This window comes from Molothrus aeneus, chromosome 1, assembly GCF_037042795.1.
Source record: "Molothrus aeneus isolate 106 chromosome 1, BPBGC_Maene_1.0, whole genome shotgun sequence".
NCBI classification, from domain to species: Eukaryota; Metazoa; Chordata; class Aves; order Passeriformes; family Icteridae; genus Molothrus; species Molothrus aeneus.
The window spans coordinates 81,611,354-81,633,328 of NC_089646.1; the positions used below are offsets into that span (position 1 = coordinate 81,611,354).

Sequence of the window (21,975 nt, forward strand, 5' to 3'; positions counted from 1 at the left end):
AAATTGTAAAAGTTTTCTCAGAGCCCTTTAAAGTATTTTTCCCATCTTCTTTTGCAGTGTACTTTGTGCCTGTTCAATTTATTTAGGATTATATTTGTTGTCTTCCAGGATGAGAGTCTATTTTCGAGATAAACAAGCAATCCATTTAATAAAACTGTAGGCCAGATAATGGGACTTCTATGCTATTACTCTTGTATGGATTTACTTACATGATTTCACTTAATATCGGCTAGAATTGCATAGCTGTATTTTCATAAGGTTTTTTTCAGACTTTTTATGAGACTATCTTGTGGTGAATGCTAGAGAGCATTCAAATGTAAGTTTCCAGGAAATTTTATTTTCTCCAAACATATTGTTGATCATTTTATTGGATACAGACATTGATTTTTTTCAAGAGAAGTGTTTAAATTTTTTCTCATACAGTTCTGGGAAATTTTTAGTACTGCAGGACAAAGCTTTCTGTTTGAATTAACAGTAGACATTGCTGTTGATTTCTAGCTCCTGAAATGAGAGATATGAACATCACAAAACCTTCATCCATCCTAATGGGTAAAAAAACATGTCAAATTATTCCCCAGGGTGAGCATCTTTGTATTGTGGTAATGAAATTTTTTGAGAAACTTTGAACTTACAGGAAATGAGATGCTTCTAATAAAGCGGGGTAAATTATGAAATTAGTGGTAACAAATCCACATCAGAACATCTCAAGAATTTTATTTTTACTAGTCTTACTATAGTTTTGTTACTGACAACCTGTTCTTTCCCTGTTTTCTTCACAACTTCCTTTCTTGGCCTAATCTGTCTTTGAAGTCAACATCTGATCTCCTGAGACAGTACTGTATTATTTAAGTCAGCATTTATCAGATCATCTCTCTGAACTATCAGTTCAAAATTTAGCTAAGTCTTTGAAATATATCCTGAGAGGAAATCTTCTGTACTAGAGAGGTTTATTTTTATCCTATTAAGAACGTTTCAGAAAGGTTGATGGATGCATGTATGTGAATAAGAAATCTGTGCAAATTGTAATCACTAACTCAGGTATGCTTAAGCCTTGTTTACCTAATTTTTTTTTTTTTTTGTGTGTGGATAAATAACCACGGAAAGCAAAGTGTTATTAGTCTTCTCTGTACTCTGCAGTGTCCCTGAGTATATTCTTTCTTTTTTGTGTGGCAGGAGGAATGTCAGAACTATATTCGAGTGCTTCTCGTTGGAGGCAATCATCTCTTTACCTGTGGAACCAATGCATTCACTCCAATCTGCACCAATCGCACAGTAAGAGTTAAAATATTTTACCCCACAAGCTGGAATCCATGCTCTGAGCCAGCAGATTAAAAGGCAGAGCATGTTGTGGCTGAGAACTGGCTGTTTGGGTATTGATGGGTGAGCTGAGGTGTAAAAGGCTGATTTAGCTGGTGGCAAGCCAAATAGAAGAGCTAACCAATCTCTTTTTGCACTCTTTTCTTCTGCTGTGGGAGGAAAAGTAGTTCCTCCTACATGCCAAGTTTTATGAACCTTATGTGTTTATAAGACTTCTGCCTCTGTCAGGTTTGATTGGCATCAATAGGTTTAGTTATCAAATGTGGTTGGGTAGCTGCATACTGTGTATGTGTAGTTCTGGAGAAATGAGAGTACTTGTATTAGTGATTTCTGACTAATCTCATTCTGGTGAGAATGAGAAATTTCGACTGAGATCTGTCATTTTATGTTCAAAATAAGCCTAATTGTAGCATCAGTAATAGTCATAATAAGTATAAAAATGTCACTGTTTGGACTAGGCTGCCAATTTGTTTCAGGAGGGGAGAATCACTTAAATGCAAAGAATGGCTGTATTACTAAAAAGCTCATTGGCAGATTTATTATATTTAAACCCATTGCACACCTTTATTTTCAAATAGCATATTAACATCATGCTGTGGTTTATGGCTCAAAGTGTTTGAGCTACTAAATCAGAGTTGGTTCTGCTGAGTTGGAAAGCTCCTTTTCTTACTCTCATTTTTCATGTGAGATTTTTTTCCTAAAACACATCAACAAAACAAATAATGTTGCCCTCTGTAGTGGATGCTGTATTGATTCTGGCTATCAGGTTTGGTTTTATTTTTCATATTAACAGTCTTTGCAGAGGTAACTAATTTTTGAGCCCCTTCTAATGGAAAACATTTAGGCGTGGTGGATAATGACTGACATGTATGCTTTACATATTGAAGTGGCAAAAGTGAGATCTGGCAACACTACAGTAAGACTTTCTAAAGTGACAATTTCAGATTGATGTAGAGGTTGGTTACACAGAAAAATAAAGTAGATAACAGGTGTTTGTCATAGGATTTTGCTCAGATTGATGCAGCTTGGCTGAAATGATAATTTTCAGGTAATTTTAATCCCTTTTTCTAATTATTTTACAGTTAAGCAACTTGACAGAGATACATGACCAAATCAGTGGCATGGCTCGTTGTCCCTACAGTCCCCAGCACAATTCCACTGCTCTTCTCACTTCCAGTGGAGAATTATATGCTGCTACAGCCATGGACTTTCCAGGAAGGGATCCTGCTATTTATCGAAGTCTGGGGGCCCTTCCTCCTCTCCGAACTGCCCAGTACAACTCCAAGTGGCTGAATGGTGAGTGCTGATGGACTGTGAGACTCATCTTTTTAACTCATGTTCATCATACTCTTGGTATTGAATTGATTCTGAGAATCTCAATGTTTTTGGAGTATTGCTTATTTAACTTTATTTTGCTTTTTTAATATATTATTTTACTGGTATGAGTACTGTGGAATTTAGTTCATATAGCTGAAGCTTATAGATGTGCCTTTAAATGCACGTCATTTTTGTAGGCACAGGGATGAGATGCACATACAGTGCTCTTACATGGCAAAGCTGAGTCAGCTTTGGGCAGCAGCTTGCATTGAGCATTCTTTTCTGAGTCCCTCAAAAACCTAAGGCAGAAAATAAACAGTTTGGAATGGACTGAATTCTCCTGGCTTTCCCTGCAGGTCCCAGCCTTGACAAGCAGAAAAAGTTCAGCTTTCAAGCTGCTTAGGTGGCAGACTGACATTTTTGACACTTATTATAGCTAAAGGATAGGGAATAGATTACAAAACATATCATAAAATTGTGTTTAGCAGTCAATTTTGTTTCATGGATGTTAATCACATGATGAGGGTTTCCAGCTGGGAGAAGCTGCAAACAGGCAGAGATTCCCAAGATGTGACAGACTGAGTTGCCATTTTGTTTATTACAAAAACAAAGAAGCAGATTCTTCTGAAATGAAAAATATTATTAAACATAAAGTGTAAAATTATGTATATTATAGTTTGCCCATGCCATTCCAGAAGAAAAAAAATAAAAATCATAATTCATGTTATGTGACACAACAGTCACTATTCCTACAGTACATTTCATGTTATGATGGGATTAGTCTCATGTTGGAAATAAAATACAAATATAAATCGTTCTAGCTTCAGAACATTTGGTCAGCTGCAAGTAACAGATTTTATTTTGAAAATATCCATTCTCATATTATGTGAATGCTGAATTGTGGTGGTTATACGTCTGGTATATTTTATTTGAACAGTGAACCCATCAGAGGTAGCTCGCAGAAATTTGTGACCTTTTCTAAAGGCTGGATCATTTTAGAATGTTAATTATCAACAACAAAAAAAGTCCTAAATTGTGTACAACATAACATTTATAGCAGTGCAAAGAAGTGAGGGGAAAAATGAAGTCATTGTATGTATATCCCTGGTCAGGTACCCTTTGTCCACTCAGCTTGGTATTGGAACTAATTGCTGTGCCAAACCTGCGTGCTTTTGTCAAAGGGGAAAACGTCTTCACACAGAATTTGCAGCTTAACAGGGTATTTTTATGCCAAAGGCATGCTAAAATTCCCTCTAGGTTTCTCTAATTAATCATATTCACTGTATTCACATTTTGTCTATTAAAAGCTTCAGATGTACTTATACATTCTCCGTTAGAGTTCATTCTTCTGACTCAAAACTGTTTATAATTAAGTTACCAGGAAACTGTAGCTTTTATCTTTGAGGAGGAAGAACAAGATGACTTTTGTAATTGGAGCCAGATAAAGTAAGTCCAATGAAAGCCTGAAAGCAGCCCAGTCAACTGTATTAAAGGGAGGGGTTATTATTTTCTTGGGTAGCTAGGAGTGAGGGATTCATCTGCTTTTATGTCAATTTGCATGCTTTTATGATTCAATGCCAAGAAGCTGCATTAGTTTTTCAGTGCTTGGATTGAAGGGAAGATTTTGCTGCTTTCACTGAGAAAGTAACACAGATCGATAATCTTGCAAGAAAAGTAAGGCATCAACAGGAATGGAAGCTCCCTAGTCAATATCTGTTATGCATCGGTAGCTCACAGTTACTGTAATTCAGCCTCATTTGAGGTGCTCATGTGCATGGATCTGTCAGTGTTTCCAATTCTAAGTTTTCCTCAGAAGCACCCTGTTTTTTCTCACTAAGATTTTCTGCTCTGTGAATCATGTTGGACCAAATCAAATCATCTCTGGGGGCGATGGTTGTACTCTGAAACACAGCTGATTATCTTGTTCTGTGCTTTATTGCTATGCAGTAAAGACATTGTTGATTTTAGTGGCTGGCACAGCAAATTCGGAGATCTTCAATCCCATCAGTCAGGCAAAAAGGACATGCCTATATGCTGAGGCAGTCTGCTCTTGTTGTTCACGGTACCTTTTGGTGAAGGATCTTGACTTGCAAAGCTCTTAATCACAGGAGAAAACTTGTTCCTAATCTTGTCAGAAGGTCTGTAATCACAGGAACAATGATTTACAGTGTTGGAGAGGAAAATGGAGTTGATGTGTCAGGTGGCTTGGGTGAGATCCCATATTACCATGATGTGATTTCAGCCTCTGGAATCACAGATTTCACCAAATAAAATACATTTACGTTGTTGACTGAGTTTCCCATTTGTTCTGGTTCAGCCAGAGTCACGTATTTATTGTCAGATCCTGCCTTCTGATGGGGGCTTGATAGGTCTGGGAGCAATCCACATCAGCCAAGTACGTAAGTTAGCAGCTATTCACTGAGCATCATTATGATCAGTTGCTTAATATTAAAAGATTTTTGAGAAATCAGGTAACTTTCATTTCTGAATTATCATTTTCTTGATGCATTCAAGACTCATTTATCTGGGGGAGGACAAAGATTTGGTTAGTTCAGTTAGAAGTATTAATTATTCAGCATATGCGTTAAATTAAGCTACAGAAGTATGCTGAGAGAACATAACTGAAAGGGAAAAGGTAAATTAATGTGAAGCACAAAGATTTTGAACAGGCACAAATCCAAAAAGTTAGATGGACAGCACAGCAACATTGCCAACACAGAAACCCTGTTTCTGACTGGAGCTAGTTATTGTGGAGCCATCTTTGAGGCTCTGTGAACATACTGTTTGTTCACCTGCTAGACATGCTTCGGGATTTAACTCCCTGAATTTTGTCTGGTTTGAAAATTTTTATTGGCAGAAATGACTGTTTACCAAATGTTACAGATATCTGCACACTTCCGCAAAGTTTTTCCTGTTTTGGAAGATTTTAGAGTGTGCATGGTCATGTTGTCTTCATTGATGGAGGAAAGAAGCATCTGGTGGTACTTATTAAACTTAGTCTCTTTTAAGATTTACAGTAGTAATTATTCAGCTCCTGAATATCCCTGTATAAGATCAACTGTTCCTTTTTTTTATATTATTATTATTATTTCAGAACTTCCTTCTACTTCTAGGAAAATAAATTGATGTTCTGTTTATCAATGGTATTTCTGTCTTCCTGGTGCTCCTGTAGAGAACATCAAATGCAGCTGGCCCAAAGGCAATGAGCAGTTTTTTGACCACAGTTGTAACCATGCAGAAATTCAGTTTGTCTCCGTGGTGAGATGCCACTGAAGCACCAGGCCACTGTAGTAGCACTCACCTTAGTTCAGCAGGGGTTGGGCTGCCACATGGAATTTATCAAGTGACAGTGCAGGGAGAGACAGCCCCTGTGTGATCCTCTTGCCAACCCTGTCAGTCACTGTTCTCAAAACGAACACGATCACCTAGAGGAGTTAAAGAGAGCTGCAAACCAGCTCTCTCCCCATCCAACAGCCCTGCTGGCTGCAGGATAGGAAGCCTGCAAATGTGAAATAGAGAAACAAACTCTCCTTCCCATAGTGTCATATTTTGGCCATCTCTTTTCCCACGTAAAGGAAAATGGAATGCCTGAAGTTACTCCCATGGATATGTATATATGCACAAACAGATGAAGAAAGTGGAAAGACTATTTACCAGTAATTTATTCTGTAAGGTGTCCTGTTCTGCTGCCTACCCTCTCTCTCTGAATCCATGTTCAAGTGTTTCTGTGCTTCAGAGAAACAATTTGAGGTGATAGAGCACACACTGAGGGTTATGTCTAAAGCAAACATCTCTCCCACTGATTTCTTCTCCTGACCAAAGCAGTCAGCAAGACCCTGAGCTTCAGCCAGCTGCTCAGGTCAGTAAAGGGCAACATGTTGCTGGAATGTTTTAAAATTTCCCTTGTAGTATTTCATGAGAAGAATAGTCTGCCTTACCAGTCTGCTTTGGACATTATTAAATGATAAAAAATAAATTATTCTTTCATTAAGCTGGCATGCTGTCTGTTTCAGTGTCTTTAAGCTGTCAGTGCAACAATGTTTAAATAATATCTGGAGTTGATGTAGTATGCTTCTAATTAGACTTTACTGTAGAGTTGATCTGCAAAGTGCAGCAGGGGCAGAATTTGTCACAGTTTTCTCTAGAGAACAGAAGTAAATGTAATAGTTAGATTTGCTGTCCACAGTTGCAGTGCGTCCAGATTGGCAGTGAAAAGCCTTCAGTGTTTAAACTTAGAAACCTTTTCTGTAGTCCAACATTTACAGTTAGTAAAGGTATTTCTCCTTTCAATACACCTCTTTAAATCACTAAATGTTATCTGATACCACAGTGTGAAAGTTGGCCTTAGTCTATAATGTCTGTTTGCTTCCCTCAGCCAATAAAAGGGCAAAACATTAGAAAAAACAAAAAAAAAAAGAAAAGGAAATGCTTGTCTGTTTCATCACACAAAGAAACCCTAGAACGTTTGGTTTCATAATTTGTCAGATGCCTTTCCTTACAGTTGCATGGGTCTCCAATTATCTTGAAATTATTTCAGCCATTTTCTTTACCCTAGACATGCAAGGGTAGATGCTATCGGAACATATTAAATAAATAAAATCTGTGTTCTAAATGACACAACATTTCATCAGTGGGCAGATGATAGATGATTAAAATTTAATCCTGGATCAGCTGCAGCAATAAAATAAAATAAAACTAAAATAAAATAAAATAAAATTTTAAAATAAAATAAAATAATCTCTTCCAAGTGAGAAGCCTTTCCATCTGAGGAGATGAATGTTTGGATTGTTCTGCTTTACTGGTAGACATAATATTACCATTTTTCCTCTTGCTCTTCTAAGAATTTGGTTATTAGATACGCTTACTAAAGTGGTTCTTCTGAGATCACTTTCTTAAAAACACTAATAAAAAGATTATTAATCCAGAGCAGATACTTTTAGTCTTCACAAGTAATAGTAAGAGTAAAATTCTTACAAAGGTGATTTGGCTAGTGGGATTTAATACAGCTCTGAATCAATGCCTATTATTGTTTGTTAGCAGATTTTTATTATAACTTTTGCTACTAGTACGATATGTAAAGAGAATTTATGATCTAAGAATAAAAATTAGTTCTTTCAATTTTGTTTTTAAGGATTAATGAAAATGGCTATAATAATTCAGTGTTATCCTTTCATTTTTCTGGGTTTTAATGAAAAGCCTTGTAATTACCTAGTGCAAGCTTTTCTTTATTATGTAATATTTCATGTAACTCAAAACCAGTGTGTGCTTGAATGTGCAATGTACTCTTTCAGATAAGAGTCCTGACTGAAAATATGCAAAGCATATTCTGCCAGTTTTGCTTATTTTGCAAGAAGATAAATAATTACATTTCTTTGGTTCTGCCACCCATAAGGTTTGCTCTTTTCTTTTGTATATATCATCATTTTTGCCAGTATCCTAAAATAGGAGTGAAAATACCTGCTGGGTTTTGAAACCTGTCCTTAGGCTTCTTCACTGGAGCAGTTACCAGACAAAAAATTTGAGCAAATTTGAGCAAAAAAAGCTGTGTTTTTCCTTTCAAATCCATACATCTTCTCCCTGATGGCAGTGACAGAGTAGGATAGCAGTAAGCTGGTGTGAGGTAGAATAGAGGTGCCTCCCTTAATTTCCTTTTTCCTGTATAAGACTAAGTTATTACAAAACATCTTCAATTCCTTACCTGTTTGAAATGGTAGACAACAAGTACTACCCATGGAGTTAGGATATTTTTAGTTCTTTTCTTCCCTAGGTAAAGCAGCAAGGTTCACCTACCATTTATTAAAAACGCAAAGAGGTTACTGAGGACAGAGCTTGGTCTTTTGTATCTCATCTAGCCTGCCTCTGTCAGGTGCCAATCAGAGATGCTGAATGAGGAAGGAGGACACTGCTGCAAGCAGATCATCTGTTCCCAGCTGCAGAGGCACAACAGGAGTGTGACCCTCATTAATGCACACAGCTGTGATACACAGTGACCCAGAGAGAATGAAAGAACTTAGGACTGAAATGCATCTCAGTCAGGGGAAGGTGGAAAATTTCAAATTTCAGGGAACATGAACACATGAAAACCAGCATTTATCAAAGAAAGGAGAGGACTGAAAGGTTACCTGAATATGAGGAATAATGTCTTTACTGTGCGAGTAACTGTATACTGGAACACACAACCCAGAGAGGTTGTGGAGTTTCGTTCACTGGGGATATTCAAGAACAGCCCAGACAGAATCCTGACCAATGTACTTTAGGATGACCTGACTTGAGCAGGGAGGCTGAGTGAGATGACCCTTCTAACCTGACTCATTCTCTGATTCTGTATGATTCTGTGACAGAAATATTGGAGATAGAGATGAAATTTCAACAGCAGACATACCAAGCCTTAAGGTGAAGGGGGAAGAGGATGATTATGAAATTGGTTTCCTTTTTGTTATGAGAAGAAAAAAAAGAAAAAGGAAAAGAGGAGCAGGTTGGAATGGGTTGATGCTGTCTGTATGCCAGGCACTCACCAACAAAGCCTCTTTGTCACTCTCCTCCACAGCTGGATGGAGGAGAGAAAATATAACAGAGGGTTCATGAGTTAATGATGGGGAGAGATCACTCAACGAATATCATCATGGGCTAAACAGGCTCAAATTAGATATATGAATTGAATTTATTGCTAACAAAATCAGAGCAGGATAATGAAAAGTAAAATAAAACCTCAAAACCCTCCACCTTCCCCCCATGCCTCCCTCTTTCCCAGCTCTACCTCCTACCCCAGTGGCACAGAGAGACAGGGAATGGGGGTTATGGCCAGTTCATCACCCATGGCTTCTCCCTCTGCTCAGGGAGAGGGATCGTTTCCCTGCTGCACCATGGGGTCCCTCCCATGGGAGACAGTTCTCCATGAACTTCTCCAGTGTGAGTCCACCCCACAAGCAACAGTCCTCCCCAGACTGCTGCAGTTTTGGTCACTCTTCCATAAGGTGTGGTCCTTCAATGACAGGCTGCTCCAGCATGGGTTCCTCTTTCCATGGGCCTTCCATGGGGTCACAGCGTCCTCTCAGGCATCCATCTGCTCCAGCATGGGGCTCTTCCACAGGCTGCAGGTGGATTTCTGCACCCCCATGGAACTCCATGGGCTGCAGGGGCACAGCTGCTTCACCACAGTCTTCACCTCCAGCTGGAGAGGAATCTCAGCTCTGGCACCTGGAGCACCCCCTGCCCCTCCTTCTCCACTGACCTTGGCGTCCACAGGGCTGCTTCTCTCGCATTCTTTGACTCCTCTCTTCTGTGGCCACAGCTGCAACTGCACAATAACTCTTCTTCCTTCTTAAATCTGTAATCACAGAGGCATTACCACTATTTCTAATTGACCCAGCCTTGGCCAGTGGCATGTCCGTCTGTTGGAGCTGCCAGGGATTGGCAGAGCTGGACAGGGGAGAAGCTTCTGGCAGCTTCTCATGGAAGCCACCCCTGTAGCCCCCCTACCAAGGCTTGGCCATGCAAACCAAATGAACAAGTCTGCAGGGAAAGTCATTTACTTGTCTCCTTCCCTGCAAAACTAGAACTGAGAAAAGAAAAAAAAAAAATGGCAGTGAAACTATTTGGAGAGAAATGGGTTAGCCATCATAATTGGGTTTTCTTTCCATACCATAGCAGGTGGTTGGCAAAATCTCCTTAAAGAACACTAGATTCCTCTGTGTCTGGAAATCTGGATTCACTTTTAAGTAACCATCCAAACTTCTGGATCTTTTGATAGATCCCCGTACTCCAAATTTCTAGAGATTTTGAGTGAATTAATGAAATCCCTACATATTTTTCTCACTTACCCCCCTGCCCTTGCATACACGGCTTTGCAAGGTGTCTATTCACTGAATATAGGTGACAAAATCCACTGAACTCCAGGTGTGACTTTCAAGGACTTCAGTATTAGGTTAGAGTACGGAATGGCTGCTGTGACTAAGTTTGCCACTGGCAAATTTACATCAGCAAAATGATATAATAAATTGCAAAGTATTATGCGATGGAAGAACACTTTGCATTGAAAATGAAGAAGATTTATTTAAAATAAACAACAGGAAATAAACCAAGGAATTTCGTAATACCATATTTGAAAACAATTTTTCAGAAAAGAAATAATTGCATTTCAGAATTTATTAGAGTACATCAGTAAAAAAGTAATAAGTGAGCATCCACTTTTATGATTATGCTGAATTGTATTATAAAATCTATCAGCAATATAAGAGAAGATTGGAAAAAAAATGTCTGGGATACACAGTTTTAGTGTATTTTGCTGTCCTTGCTCTTCCATACCTATAAAATTTTCAATTTAGCAAAAGGAAAAGAATGTAAAAAAATCATGGAGAGCTAAGGCATTGCAAAGGAAATAGTCAAAACAGATTGGTAGCCAGCTACTCTATGGCAGGTTGGCATTTTTAGCATGCATCATAGGTAATTGTGAAACAGAGGAAAAATAGCTATTAATAAACCATTTCCAGCAGTTTGCTAGAGGACTTAACATTTTACAGTTCAGCTCCTGAGGATGGATATAGCTGTGATGACCACAAGTTATGTGTTACTTTTGAGACATATAATGCTGTAGGAAAATTTTACTCTGTGAATAAAATTTGTCCCTAAACCTTCATGAGCAGTGATGCCTTGATCAGCCTAATTCAAGGTCTGTACTTTTTTTCCAACAGCTGCAAAGAGCCACAACTAAATGAGTATATTTAATGAATATCCAGAGATGGCAGAATGCAACTGCAACTGGACTTTTTTGATTATGTTAATAAGATGAAAGGAAATAATAAAGACTGGCATGTCTGAAGCTTAAATTCTTTCCATTGTTTTAAGTGTCCCTTTTGAAGAGCATTTCTAGCTGAAATGTGAAGTTTATTCAAAAATGCTCAAATGCATCTTTCTAGAATTTAATGCTATTAAGCATTTGGCTGAATACAATTATTTGGAAGAAATGGGTCTTTAGAGATCAACAGTGTGGTGTGATTCATTGATCTAGTGAGGTCAGTGAAAAAATGAACAAGTTCCAGAGAGATGTCATTCAACATTAGAGCAGTATCTAGACTCCTAAGATCTTGAATATATTATGTATTCATGTATCTTTGTGTGTGTGTGTCTTATATTGTGTGTGTGCATATATACATATATAATATGATCTGCGTCTAAATCAGAAAAAAAATATTTTAGCTTTCTTTTAACATTTCTGGGATTAATTTCACTTTGGATTGGGTCTTCAAATGCCTTGCACTTCAGATGTGAGTGCTCACATCTCACAGGGTCAGTCAGTGGAAGTCACAGCTCTTACTTGCTTAGAGTAGGCTTTGGACCTTTAAATCCTTAAGGTTAATTGCTGTTACCTCCTTAAGGAAAGTTAGATCATTTCCTGTAACTTGGTTAACTCTGGAAGCATTAGCATCCACTAACTCTGTAAATGAAGCCATGTTAGATTGCTTCAGAAGTGAAGTTATACAGATTGAAGAGCAGAAGTGCACTTTCTTGCTCCTAAGTTCAGACAAGAAGAACAGGCAGAGGTGTACTTTCTTGCTCCTAAGTTCAGACAAGAAGAGGCCAAGACTACCTCAGATGCTCTCAAGGAGCTCTTTTATGCTCCTGTTTCCCATTTCTATCCACAGAAAAATTCCTGTACACTTCCTCTCATCCTTTTACCCCTCAGACTGTATCCACACCACTAAATAAAAAAGGCCCAGGAAATAAGCTTATGCATGACACCTTTGGCTGGTGGAAAGGGAGAATAATCTAAAGGAAATCATTGTGTCTTCCTGTTAAGTGCTTTCACGTTAAGAACAGAGACTGTGCTCCCCAGAAAATGCGGGTTTGTCTCCAGCCTTCAGAAAAGCAATCATATTACTTCTTGAAGCACTATCTTGGCTTCATATGGTTGAGTTGTGTTTTCTGCAGTAACTTAGAAGAGTCTGTGGGGAAGCATCCTTGTTGGGCAGTACTCACGCTGCTTTATGAAGTAAATTGTAGAAATTCCCAGGATTTGTGCTGAGTGAGCAAACTTCAGAAACAGCAGTGCTTCCAGTGCTAGCCACCCAGTGCTTTCAGTGCTTGGGCTTGTGCTCTGTGTTGTACTGCTCTGTGATGTACACTGGAGATATCTTTTGGGTCACATTGACAGTCATTTTCTTGCTTTCCTGATTACACTGGTTCCATTTAATTTGGGAAAGTCTAGTCAGCCTGACACATCCATAAATTAAGTATATAAAAAAACCTACAGAGGTCGTATACAATATTTGTGACATTATTACAGGTTGACGTTCTCATACTAGCTGTATTGTGCCACACACCAGAATCCTTGCACTTGTTGTGGTGATCTGATAAATCAGAAATGAGATGTGTTTGCCCTTCCAAGAGCTATTTGCAAAGTCAGCATGAAACAAGAGATTCACTTCATTTGCTGCGTTAAAAACTTACGTGATAAAGCTACCATGTCAACAAATAGCAGTTCACAGCACAATAGTTGGACACACAAGAACTGATTTTTCCTAGCTGAGATGCTACTTTTTCCTTTGAAGTTTTCAGGTGACCCTGTTCATTTTTCCCAAAGAGAGAATGAAATAAACAAAGTCTGATGTGATAGTCTTTCCATATCCACTGAATTCCCTAAGGTATCTCTGAGATTATTACATTTAATGCAAACGAAAGCAGTTTTCACAAGTTTCAACCACAGGTCACAATTTCATTGGTTCATAATCAATAGAGTATAGGTCTTTGCAGATATATATATTGTTTCTCAGTTTTAAAACCATGAAATATGAGTACTAGGTATTTTTTATACATCTATTATGATTATCAGTGCAACTTTAAAATACTGTCTTTGAAAGGCTGACATGGATTTTCAAGAGCCCTGAATACATTCTGAATGTATTTCATATTATTTTTACTTCTACAGTTCTGAAGTTTGTTTTATTTTTGTAATTCATCATTCCTCATGCTGGGTGATTCCAATAGTGTTTTTTTAATTCTGCAGTGAGATTCTGTGGTGCCAATGTAGATATCAGTGGGCCTTCAGTGAGATGTATCTTCAGGCCTCATGGCAAGGCAGGGCCTCCTTTTTTTAATGTTTGTACAAAATATTTTTGTTGGTGGATCAAATTGATTTTGAGTATTTGCACAGTAGGTTTTTGAAGCTTTTGAAGCCTTTGAAGCAAAAATCCCTATTGTAATGAAAGTTTTACACAGATGTGGAATGAAGATTTAAGGTTCTAGTAGGGTTAACATTATTAATAGTTTGGTTCTTTGTATACTGTCAATCTAATTTTATTTCTTATTGTATAAGTGCTGTCCAACTATTTGCCTTCTTTATTCCTTTTTTTTAAAGATACAAATGCACTGATAGTATGCAGCTTAGGAAAGCTTGAGACACCAACGTGTTCTTAAAATTGTTGGGTTGTGATCTGCCAGCAAAATACCTGTGCAGCTCTGAATGTGGAAAAAATGTGGTGTGTTCCAGACTGCTCTCAAGGAAGGACTTCATAAAATAGAGGGTGAAAGTTACAGGGAGGAGTGAGAGCACTATTGGATCTGCTCAGCTTCATACATCTGAGGCAGCTCATAATCACTGCTGCCAAAAACCTGCCCTGGGAGCTCTCAGCACAGCAGATAGAGATGGAAACAGCACAAGAGGCCACATTAGCTGAGATCTGGTCTGTCTTTGAAAAAGAGTTTTCTGACAGTTTGGACTGCTGTGAGGCAGTGCCAGTTTGCTTGCCTTTCTAGTGCCCCTCCAAAGTTCTGATAGGTTTGAGATACTCCTGTAAAATGCTTACATTGAATTGCAGCAGCCTTTTTCTATACAATAGTGCTGTCAAAAATGTTCATCTCTTGATTTTATTTGAAGTGCTTCCTCACAACAGATGTTTCTAGAAAATTTTTAAATTTTTTTTTCCACTTCAGAATAAAATTTGGAAATGAGAAACAAAAGTTTCCTTGTTTTTCAGAGGTATCAGTGTTCTAAAATGGTTCCTTGCACAAGTGGGGCTCTTCTTCACAAATCTGTGTATCAAATTTATCTTTCCTTTAAGAACTTGTCAAGTTGTCAGCCTCTTCTAAGGTCATGGACTTTCCTCAGTTCTAGTAATCCTTACAGGAAATGGACCACATGTTTATTGTCTTTGGTATCCCACTGTTCCCTTTTTTCTTTCCTTTCAAGAAGTATTGCCATCTGTTGCTTTACAGGTTTTTTTTTACATATTCTCTAATTTCTCCTTCATCACCATCGGGTTTTTGATCGATTTTTTGATTAGTTTTCAATAATTTTTTAAATAAGAAAAAAGAAATCTGTAATGCTCACAAAAGCATTAAGCAAGATAGGGTTGAAATGCAGTTATCTTACCATCAAATATTCTTGTGTAGTTCTCTTTTCTTTTAATTACAGCCTCTGAGCACATTTTTACTCACCATCAATTACCACCTGTTATCCTGCTCATCTGCAGTAATGGTATGGTGGCAAAGCAGAAACAGAGTTAAAAGATAAAGCAATTACATTGTAAGAATTTAGTGTCATTATGTGAAGAATGAAAACTCTGAGACAGTTTTGATGGTGGAATACAGTGAGCTGAGCCAAGGCTGCCCAGCACAGTCTTGTTCTATAAACACCTAGAGCAAAACTTGTCAGGCTACGTGCCATGGTTTGACCCCAGATGGCAGCTCAGCTGGTTTTTTTGCTGGTGGGGTAGTGTGAGAAGGAAAAGGCCTTGGTTCTGTGTAAGTTCTGCTCAACAATGACAAAAACATCCTTGAATTACCAGCAGTTTCCAGCATAAATCCAAAACACAGTGCCATGCTTGCTACTATGAGAAGAATTAAAAAATTAACCCAGACAACCCCAGCACAGCCTGATCATGTATCCCATAATCCCAGCTGGACATGAGCTGGTCTATTCAGATGTCATGGTGCCACATCCCTAAAGGATATTAAAAAGTATGTTTATCTAAATATAATGCTTGAAGATAAATCCAACGTCCATGTTAGTATGAGTGCATATATCACAAGAAGGCAATGCATTATCTTTCCTTCTGTTATTTTCAGAACCAAATTTTGTGTCATCTTATGATATTGGGAACTTTACCTACTTCTTCTTCCGAGAAAACGCAGTGGAACATGACTGTGGGAAAACAGTTTTCTCTCGTGCTGCTCGGGTGTGCAAAAATGATATTGGTGGCAAGTTTGTGCTGGAGGATACCTGGACTACCTTCATGAAAGCTCGTCTGAACTGCTCTCGCCCTGGAGAAATTCCATTTTACTACAATGAACTTCAGAGTACTTTCTTCCTGCCAGAACTGGACTTGATCTATGGCATTTTTACCACTAATGTGTAAGTAGACTGAATGATGTATTTTATTTTCTTGCTGCTTGTGATGCCAAAACCTAGAACTTCTGAGCTACTCTCTTCTGCATATGCCAAGTAAACATCATGAATTTAAACTGTTGTTTTGCCCAATCTACTGTTTTCTGTGAACAAGTATCAGTTCCAAATGTTTTCCCACATGAAATGTTGAAAACACGAGAGAAGGAATAAATTCTTATTATTTCCTTACTGCAGGGAGCCAGTTGTGTTTAAGACAATTCTTTCATGGTCTTCACTTATTGTTAGGAAGTAATTAACTTTTATTTTTACTATTGTAATATGCAAATGCGTTATGTATTTATGAAATAAATGATTTATAATTGCAATGTGACACAATCATGAATTTGACATGATGGAATTTGACCATGTCATAGAGAACTCATCTTACCCAAAACAGCACAAGAGGTGCTCTTAGGTATTTTAATATAGTTCTAACATGTTCTTATGTGAATTTGAAGGCCAAACAAAGAATTTAACCTCATTTTAAGTGAATGTGTTATATCAATAAGGTAAAATTAAGGAAAAAAAAAGTACAATTTGGTCTTAGAAATTCAAATTTGTTAAATATTAAAAAGTTGGATGGACATAGAAAAAAAGATACATTTATCTCAGAAATGTCCTTTTTAAATTTAAACATGATGACTGGTGTTCAATGCTCCTCAGTGAGAGCAGCCTCTGTGTTATGGCTGTGCAGCCCAATGTTCAGACCACTGGAATAATTTCTGATTTTGAGTTCTGATTCTACAACCTTCTTGTACTGTCTTGCTGTGTAAATCAGTTTTTTCTAGATTTTAAAAGATCCTTGGGCACCTAAACCATAGGTAAGGCACCCCTGAACACAGGGATGCCTACCTTTTATAAATATCCATTAACCAGTTGGAGGCATTCACAGATTAATGCCAACACATTATAATACCTATGCATTCTAGACAGTGAGCATGAATTTGAGCTCATTTAGGCATCTTCTAGACTGAGGCTCACCCCTGGGCTGGCAGCTCAGGCTGTGAGCAAGACTAGTGATGAGATGCTTGCACTAGGCTAAGTCATGACATTGAATGATGAGCTCAGCCTGTTTCTGCAATGGAATAATGTAGGGAATCTAAACACTCTTATGTAAAGAGAAGAGCAGAGACTTTGAGATTACTGGCGATTAGAAAATTTGCTGTTGTTTCAATCAGTACTTTTAATCTTGTTGTTCTGTTTTCCTATTAGTTCATATACTAAAAGACAGATATTTGTCAGGTGGCTTCCACATTCATTCTTCAACCAGATCTTTCTTGAGAAGTCAAAGTAGCGTGGACATGTTCCTCCCATGAAAAGTCTTATCAGAGGAATTCTGCTCTAGAAAATCCACAGAGCTTTGGCCATGGAAGGGGAATGGTGTTCCTGATGCTTCCTGGCTCTCCTGAAAATGGACTTGCTATTGTTAAGACTACCTTTGCCACAAGAAAGTAGAGAGTATTTTAACCTTGCCTTTACTTTCTTCTTCCCCTGTGGCCCAGTGTTCTGACTGTCCAAGAGAGATGAACTGTCCAAAGAGGAACCAATTAATTATAAAGGTTTGAGGGTACAGTTTTTCAGTTGCTCTGTTTAAATGCCTGCCATCAAATGTTGTAACTAAATTTTTTAAATATTTTTGAAAATTTTTAGAGCTAGGATTACTTCCCCATGCTGACACCTGTTCACAGATTGTGGAACCCATATGATCCACCTGTCTGGCCTGCAAGAGACGGTGGAGAAACACAAGGGTGTCCTATGACAGGGGACAACATATTCCTTTCTGTTCATGAAATGGCATCAGATATAATTTAATGGTATTCATAATTCTTCAGTCTCAATAACTTGATAATTAAAATTAATTTATTGTACCTTGATGCTTTTTTAGTATACTTTAATATGCTTGTGGAGGGAAAAAATGGAAATATTTCTCTGACAGCCAAACATGCACCTTTTATACATCATTGACTATCAAGTCCACTATAGCCACTGCTTCATAAAAAGCTGATTTTTTTTCTTTCAGACTATCCAAAAAATCTATAACATGAGTCTCATGTCCTCATAGGACTTCATGAAATTCAAGAAAACACTGGTACAGTTAATAATATTAGTGAGATGCAGTTAGTGATATAAGCAGGGATTTATCAGCTCCAATGATGATTGATTCTGCAGAAGTTGTAAGCATGGAACTTCAAGTTTTGGACTTCCTTTTGGCTTCCTTTGAAATAAGAGAGACAAGCATAAGAAAGCAATTTGCTCTTTTGTCCTGGTATTTAATCTGTATATCCTAACACTTTTTTCAGTTGTTGGGGTTTTTTTCCAATCATTATGGAGTTTCTATAGTAGGTTTTCTTAAGCCTTGTGTAAATTCCAGGGTAAGCTTAAAAAAAATAGTGGGGAAAAAAGAAAAACAGAGAAGAATTCTGTGTGGATCAGTTGCCAGCAGTTTTAGCTGCAACAGGAAATCTGTGCAATTGACACCTTCATTATCTATTCCATTATCTCAAAATGAGGAAAAGAACAATGCAGCTTTCCATATTAGGAACTTTCCTAGCTTTTAGATTATATTCTTTGCACCATGCAGAATTAATTTATTGCCTTGTACATCACATTTTCAAGGCAAACCCAGGAAATTGTGTGTTTTGCCCAGCTGCCATTTATTGATGTTTATTTTTTTAACATGATATCTTGTAAACAGTCCAAGTTGTTTTCTCTTGATAGGTTTCTGCAACTTGCATTCTTATTGCTGTACAACATCTCTTGGAAGACAGGATTTTTTTTGGATGTGTCTTGTCCAGGCATTCCATAGGATCTAGAGACATAACACACATTGAAAAACCTTACTTATGTCATGTAGTCATTTGTTGTATGGAAGAAACTTCATTGGACCCTGAGAATAATATCATCCTGAACTTTGTACCTAGAAAAGAGGTGTCTCGTGGTATTAGAACAGCAGCACAAAGTAGGAAGTTCTGAGTTTTTCCCCACACCAGCTTCTTGGTAAGGCCAATAAATATTTTAAATGAAATGACTATGCTAAATCAGCTCATCGTTTATCATTATCTTGAGATATCATCTCCTGGCTGATCATATTTGCTACTTGAAGGATTGAAGAGTTATTGCCTTTTTATTTATTTTTCAGCAATTTGACTTAGTGTTATTACATAGGTTAATGTATTTATTTCTTTTGCAGGAACAGCATAGCAGCCTCAGCAGTTTGTGTTTTCAATCTGAGTGCCATAACTCAGGCCTTTAATGGACCCTTCAAATACCAGGAGAACTCTCGCTCCGCTTGGCTTCCATATCCCAATCCTAACCCTAATTTTCAGGTATGGGTATGTGGGAGAAGGACAATATTTTATGTGAGCTTTCCTCACAGTACTGTATGGTTCATAAATTATAAATCTAGTTTTTCACTATATTGTAGCCTAAGACTTAAAAAAGCCTAAATTAAAAAAAGTACTTAGGAGGGCCCCTTATTTCAATGTATTTAATTTTAATTTTATCCTTCCACAAAAATATTTGGGTTGAAAAAACAGATGTACTTTGAAAGGTTGGAGAAAAAAGGCTTAACTTCAATCTTCTGTCAAAATAAAACGCTATGGCTGTCTGTCAAGGTGACATTAACTCCTGTATGAAGTATGATCAAACTACCAATCTCTTTTACATTGTATTCATGCTATTAGGACTTAAAAAATTGAGCAGTGTCTGGCAGAAAGAAGAAAGTGAGAGGGAGGTGGTAAAGGAGGAGTGGTCAGAATTTTATATATTTTTATGTGCAAGGTGGTTCACACTCCCTGAAGAGTCAGATTAAAAGAATTTATGTTATGTTCTTCCCCTCATTTGAACTTGTTGGCCTCAGAGGGTGTAATAATCTGCAGCTGTGTGACAGTGTAAAACCAGTTAGACCAAGGTGGGTCATTTAGAGGAACTCTGCAAAAAGAAAGGTGTATTTCAGTAAGCACATATACATTGTTTTCATCTTTTTCATAGTCCCCACTCCTACCAGGACAGTTTTTAGTGAGTGTGCTTCTTGCAAGGGATATGGAAGGAAAAGCAGCATTAATGTTGTGATTAACAACAATAGCTTTTCATCAAGGTATTTAGTGTAGTCACCTCTATCCAACTTTCACCCTCACTTAATCTCAATGCAATTTCACAAGTTCACTTCTGCTCCTGGAACAGCCTTCCGTAGCTTGTAAGAGTCATAAGATCTTTGCTAGCATGAAAAAGAATCACCCATTGGGGATGGTAGGTAGTTTTAATTACTTCCTGATCTATGCAAATGAAGGAAAATAAGGCACAGCTTACTGGCTAGAGCCATTTTACCTTTCCTAAGTAGTATGTTTGTCATCAGCCAAGTGACAAGACTGTAAGTATGCCAGAAGCCTGCACAAGCAGGCTGTATTTGTATGCACTTTTCACCTGTTGTAGAAACAGGTATTTGACAATACTTTTATTGTCAAAATAGTGATAGGAAGAGAGTCTAAGATAGGCTAAATTTCTTAAGGAGAAAGCCTGAAAAAATGCTTGTATGTAAAAATCCTATCACCTTTCTGACTAGGTAAGCACATCCAATAAAACTTACTAAACTCTCCTTTACAATCTTTGCATTAATGTGGTGTTAATTATTGTGAGAGCAGCCCATACTGGATGGTACTTGCAAAGAAAGATGACAGCCTGATGGCTGTGTAAAAACAGTTTAGGTCTCTGCTGTACTGTTAGTGCATGTCTCCAAGTCCCAAACAAGACAGGTGTTGAAATTTATTTCTTAGGTGGCCTGGCTGATTTTAATGCAGCTGGTACTTCATCCAATTTACAGGAACAGTGACAACAGTTATCTTATCATATCTCACTGAGCCACAAACAGCTTTGAAGGCAGAGCTAGTGTTAAAAGCTGTAATGTGGCCTTTTGTAACAAAATATTGAAGGCAATTGATGTCAACTGATCTCTAGGTATCTCTAATGTCCAAATTCGCTTCTTTTGCTGATGCTGCTTTTTATTCCCTTGAATAACTTTCTGCTACATTTCTGGCTCCATAACTGCAGCAGTGATGCATATTAGAAGCTAGTCTAATGCTTAGAGATTTAACCATTTTTTGTGACTTGACTTTGTGACTTTGGAGTACACAACTCACATGGGTGTACTCTATAATATTCATTGACTGAGTCATTGGTTTCCTTCTGAGAAAGGACTTTTCTTTGGTAGAGCAGTTATGATAAAGGATCAGAAGTTTTGTTTAGTCCCAGAAGTTCTGTGTAGTCCCAGAAGCAGATTTATCCTCTGAGTATTCACCTACTTACTAGCAACAGAGAGAAGTCTGCAATTCGAAGGAAGACTACTGCTATTTAGATATAGTAACATCAGACAATACATTTCCAAGACTGGTTTATATTATTTATTTTCCATTTTAGAATACTATTGGAGTCCCAATTTTGAGGAACATTGTTTTCTTCAGAGATCATTGCTTTTCTCTTTAGACAGGGCAATGTCTATCGTAAGACCAAGGACCATTTGCATTTTAGTGTACTATGGCTATTCAGTTGGAATTTTTCCTGCTTGATAGATCCAAAGAACTTCTTTGGTGTGGTTTATTTTTTTCCCTGGTCTGACATACAGAGCAAGTAACTGTTTCCTGCCAGTTGCTAATTTATCATTCTTTGTCATCTGATCTCCCATTATGAAATAATTTGTTTGACTTTTTTTAACATTTGTGAATTTGGAACAATCATTCAATTTTGGATTGAAAATATGGTAATAATAATAAAAAAACCTGGTATGGTTTTGCACACTATTATTTTGCTCATGCTATAATTCATGGCATAGTTTATGACATAGTAAAGCAGAATGAAAATGGTGACTTAGTTATGCTTTTCACGCCATCCAAATATTTGATAAATGTTGCGAAGTAGTGCTTTACTTTGCTAGATGCATTTATGTCTGAGTAAACATGTTTACTCAG

At 37.6% G+C, this 21,975-nt stretch overlaps 1 protein-coding gene across 2 annotated transcripts in view; it reads left to right on the plus strand.

Annotated features, from left to right (window-relative positions):
• SEMA5A (semaphorin 5A) overlaps positions 1-21,975 on the plus strand; it is a 313,648-nt gene that overhangs the window by 173,617 nt on the left and 118,056 nt on the right. For both annotated transcript variants that reach the window (XM_066559905.1, XM_066559914.1), the window contains exons 8-11: positions 1,174-1,272; positions 2,400-2,613; positions 15,697-15,982; positions 19,206-19,341. In XM_066559905.1, the coding sequence (XP_066416002.1) occupies positions 1,174-1,272; positions 2,400-2,613; positions 15,697-15,982; positions 19,206-19,341 (735 nt within the window). The remainder of the gene's footprint in view (positions 1-1,173; positions 1,273-2,399; positions 2,614-15,696; positions 15,983-19,205; positions 19,342-21,975) is intronic.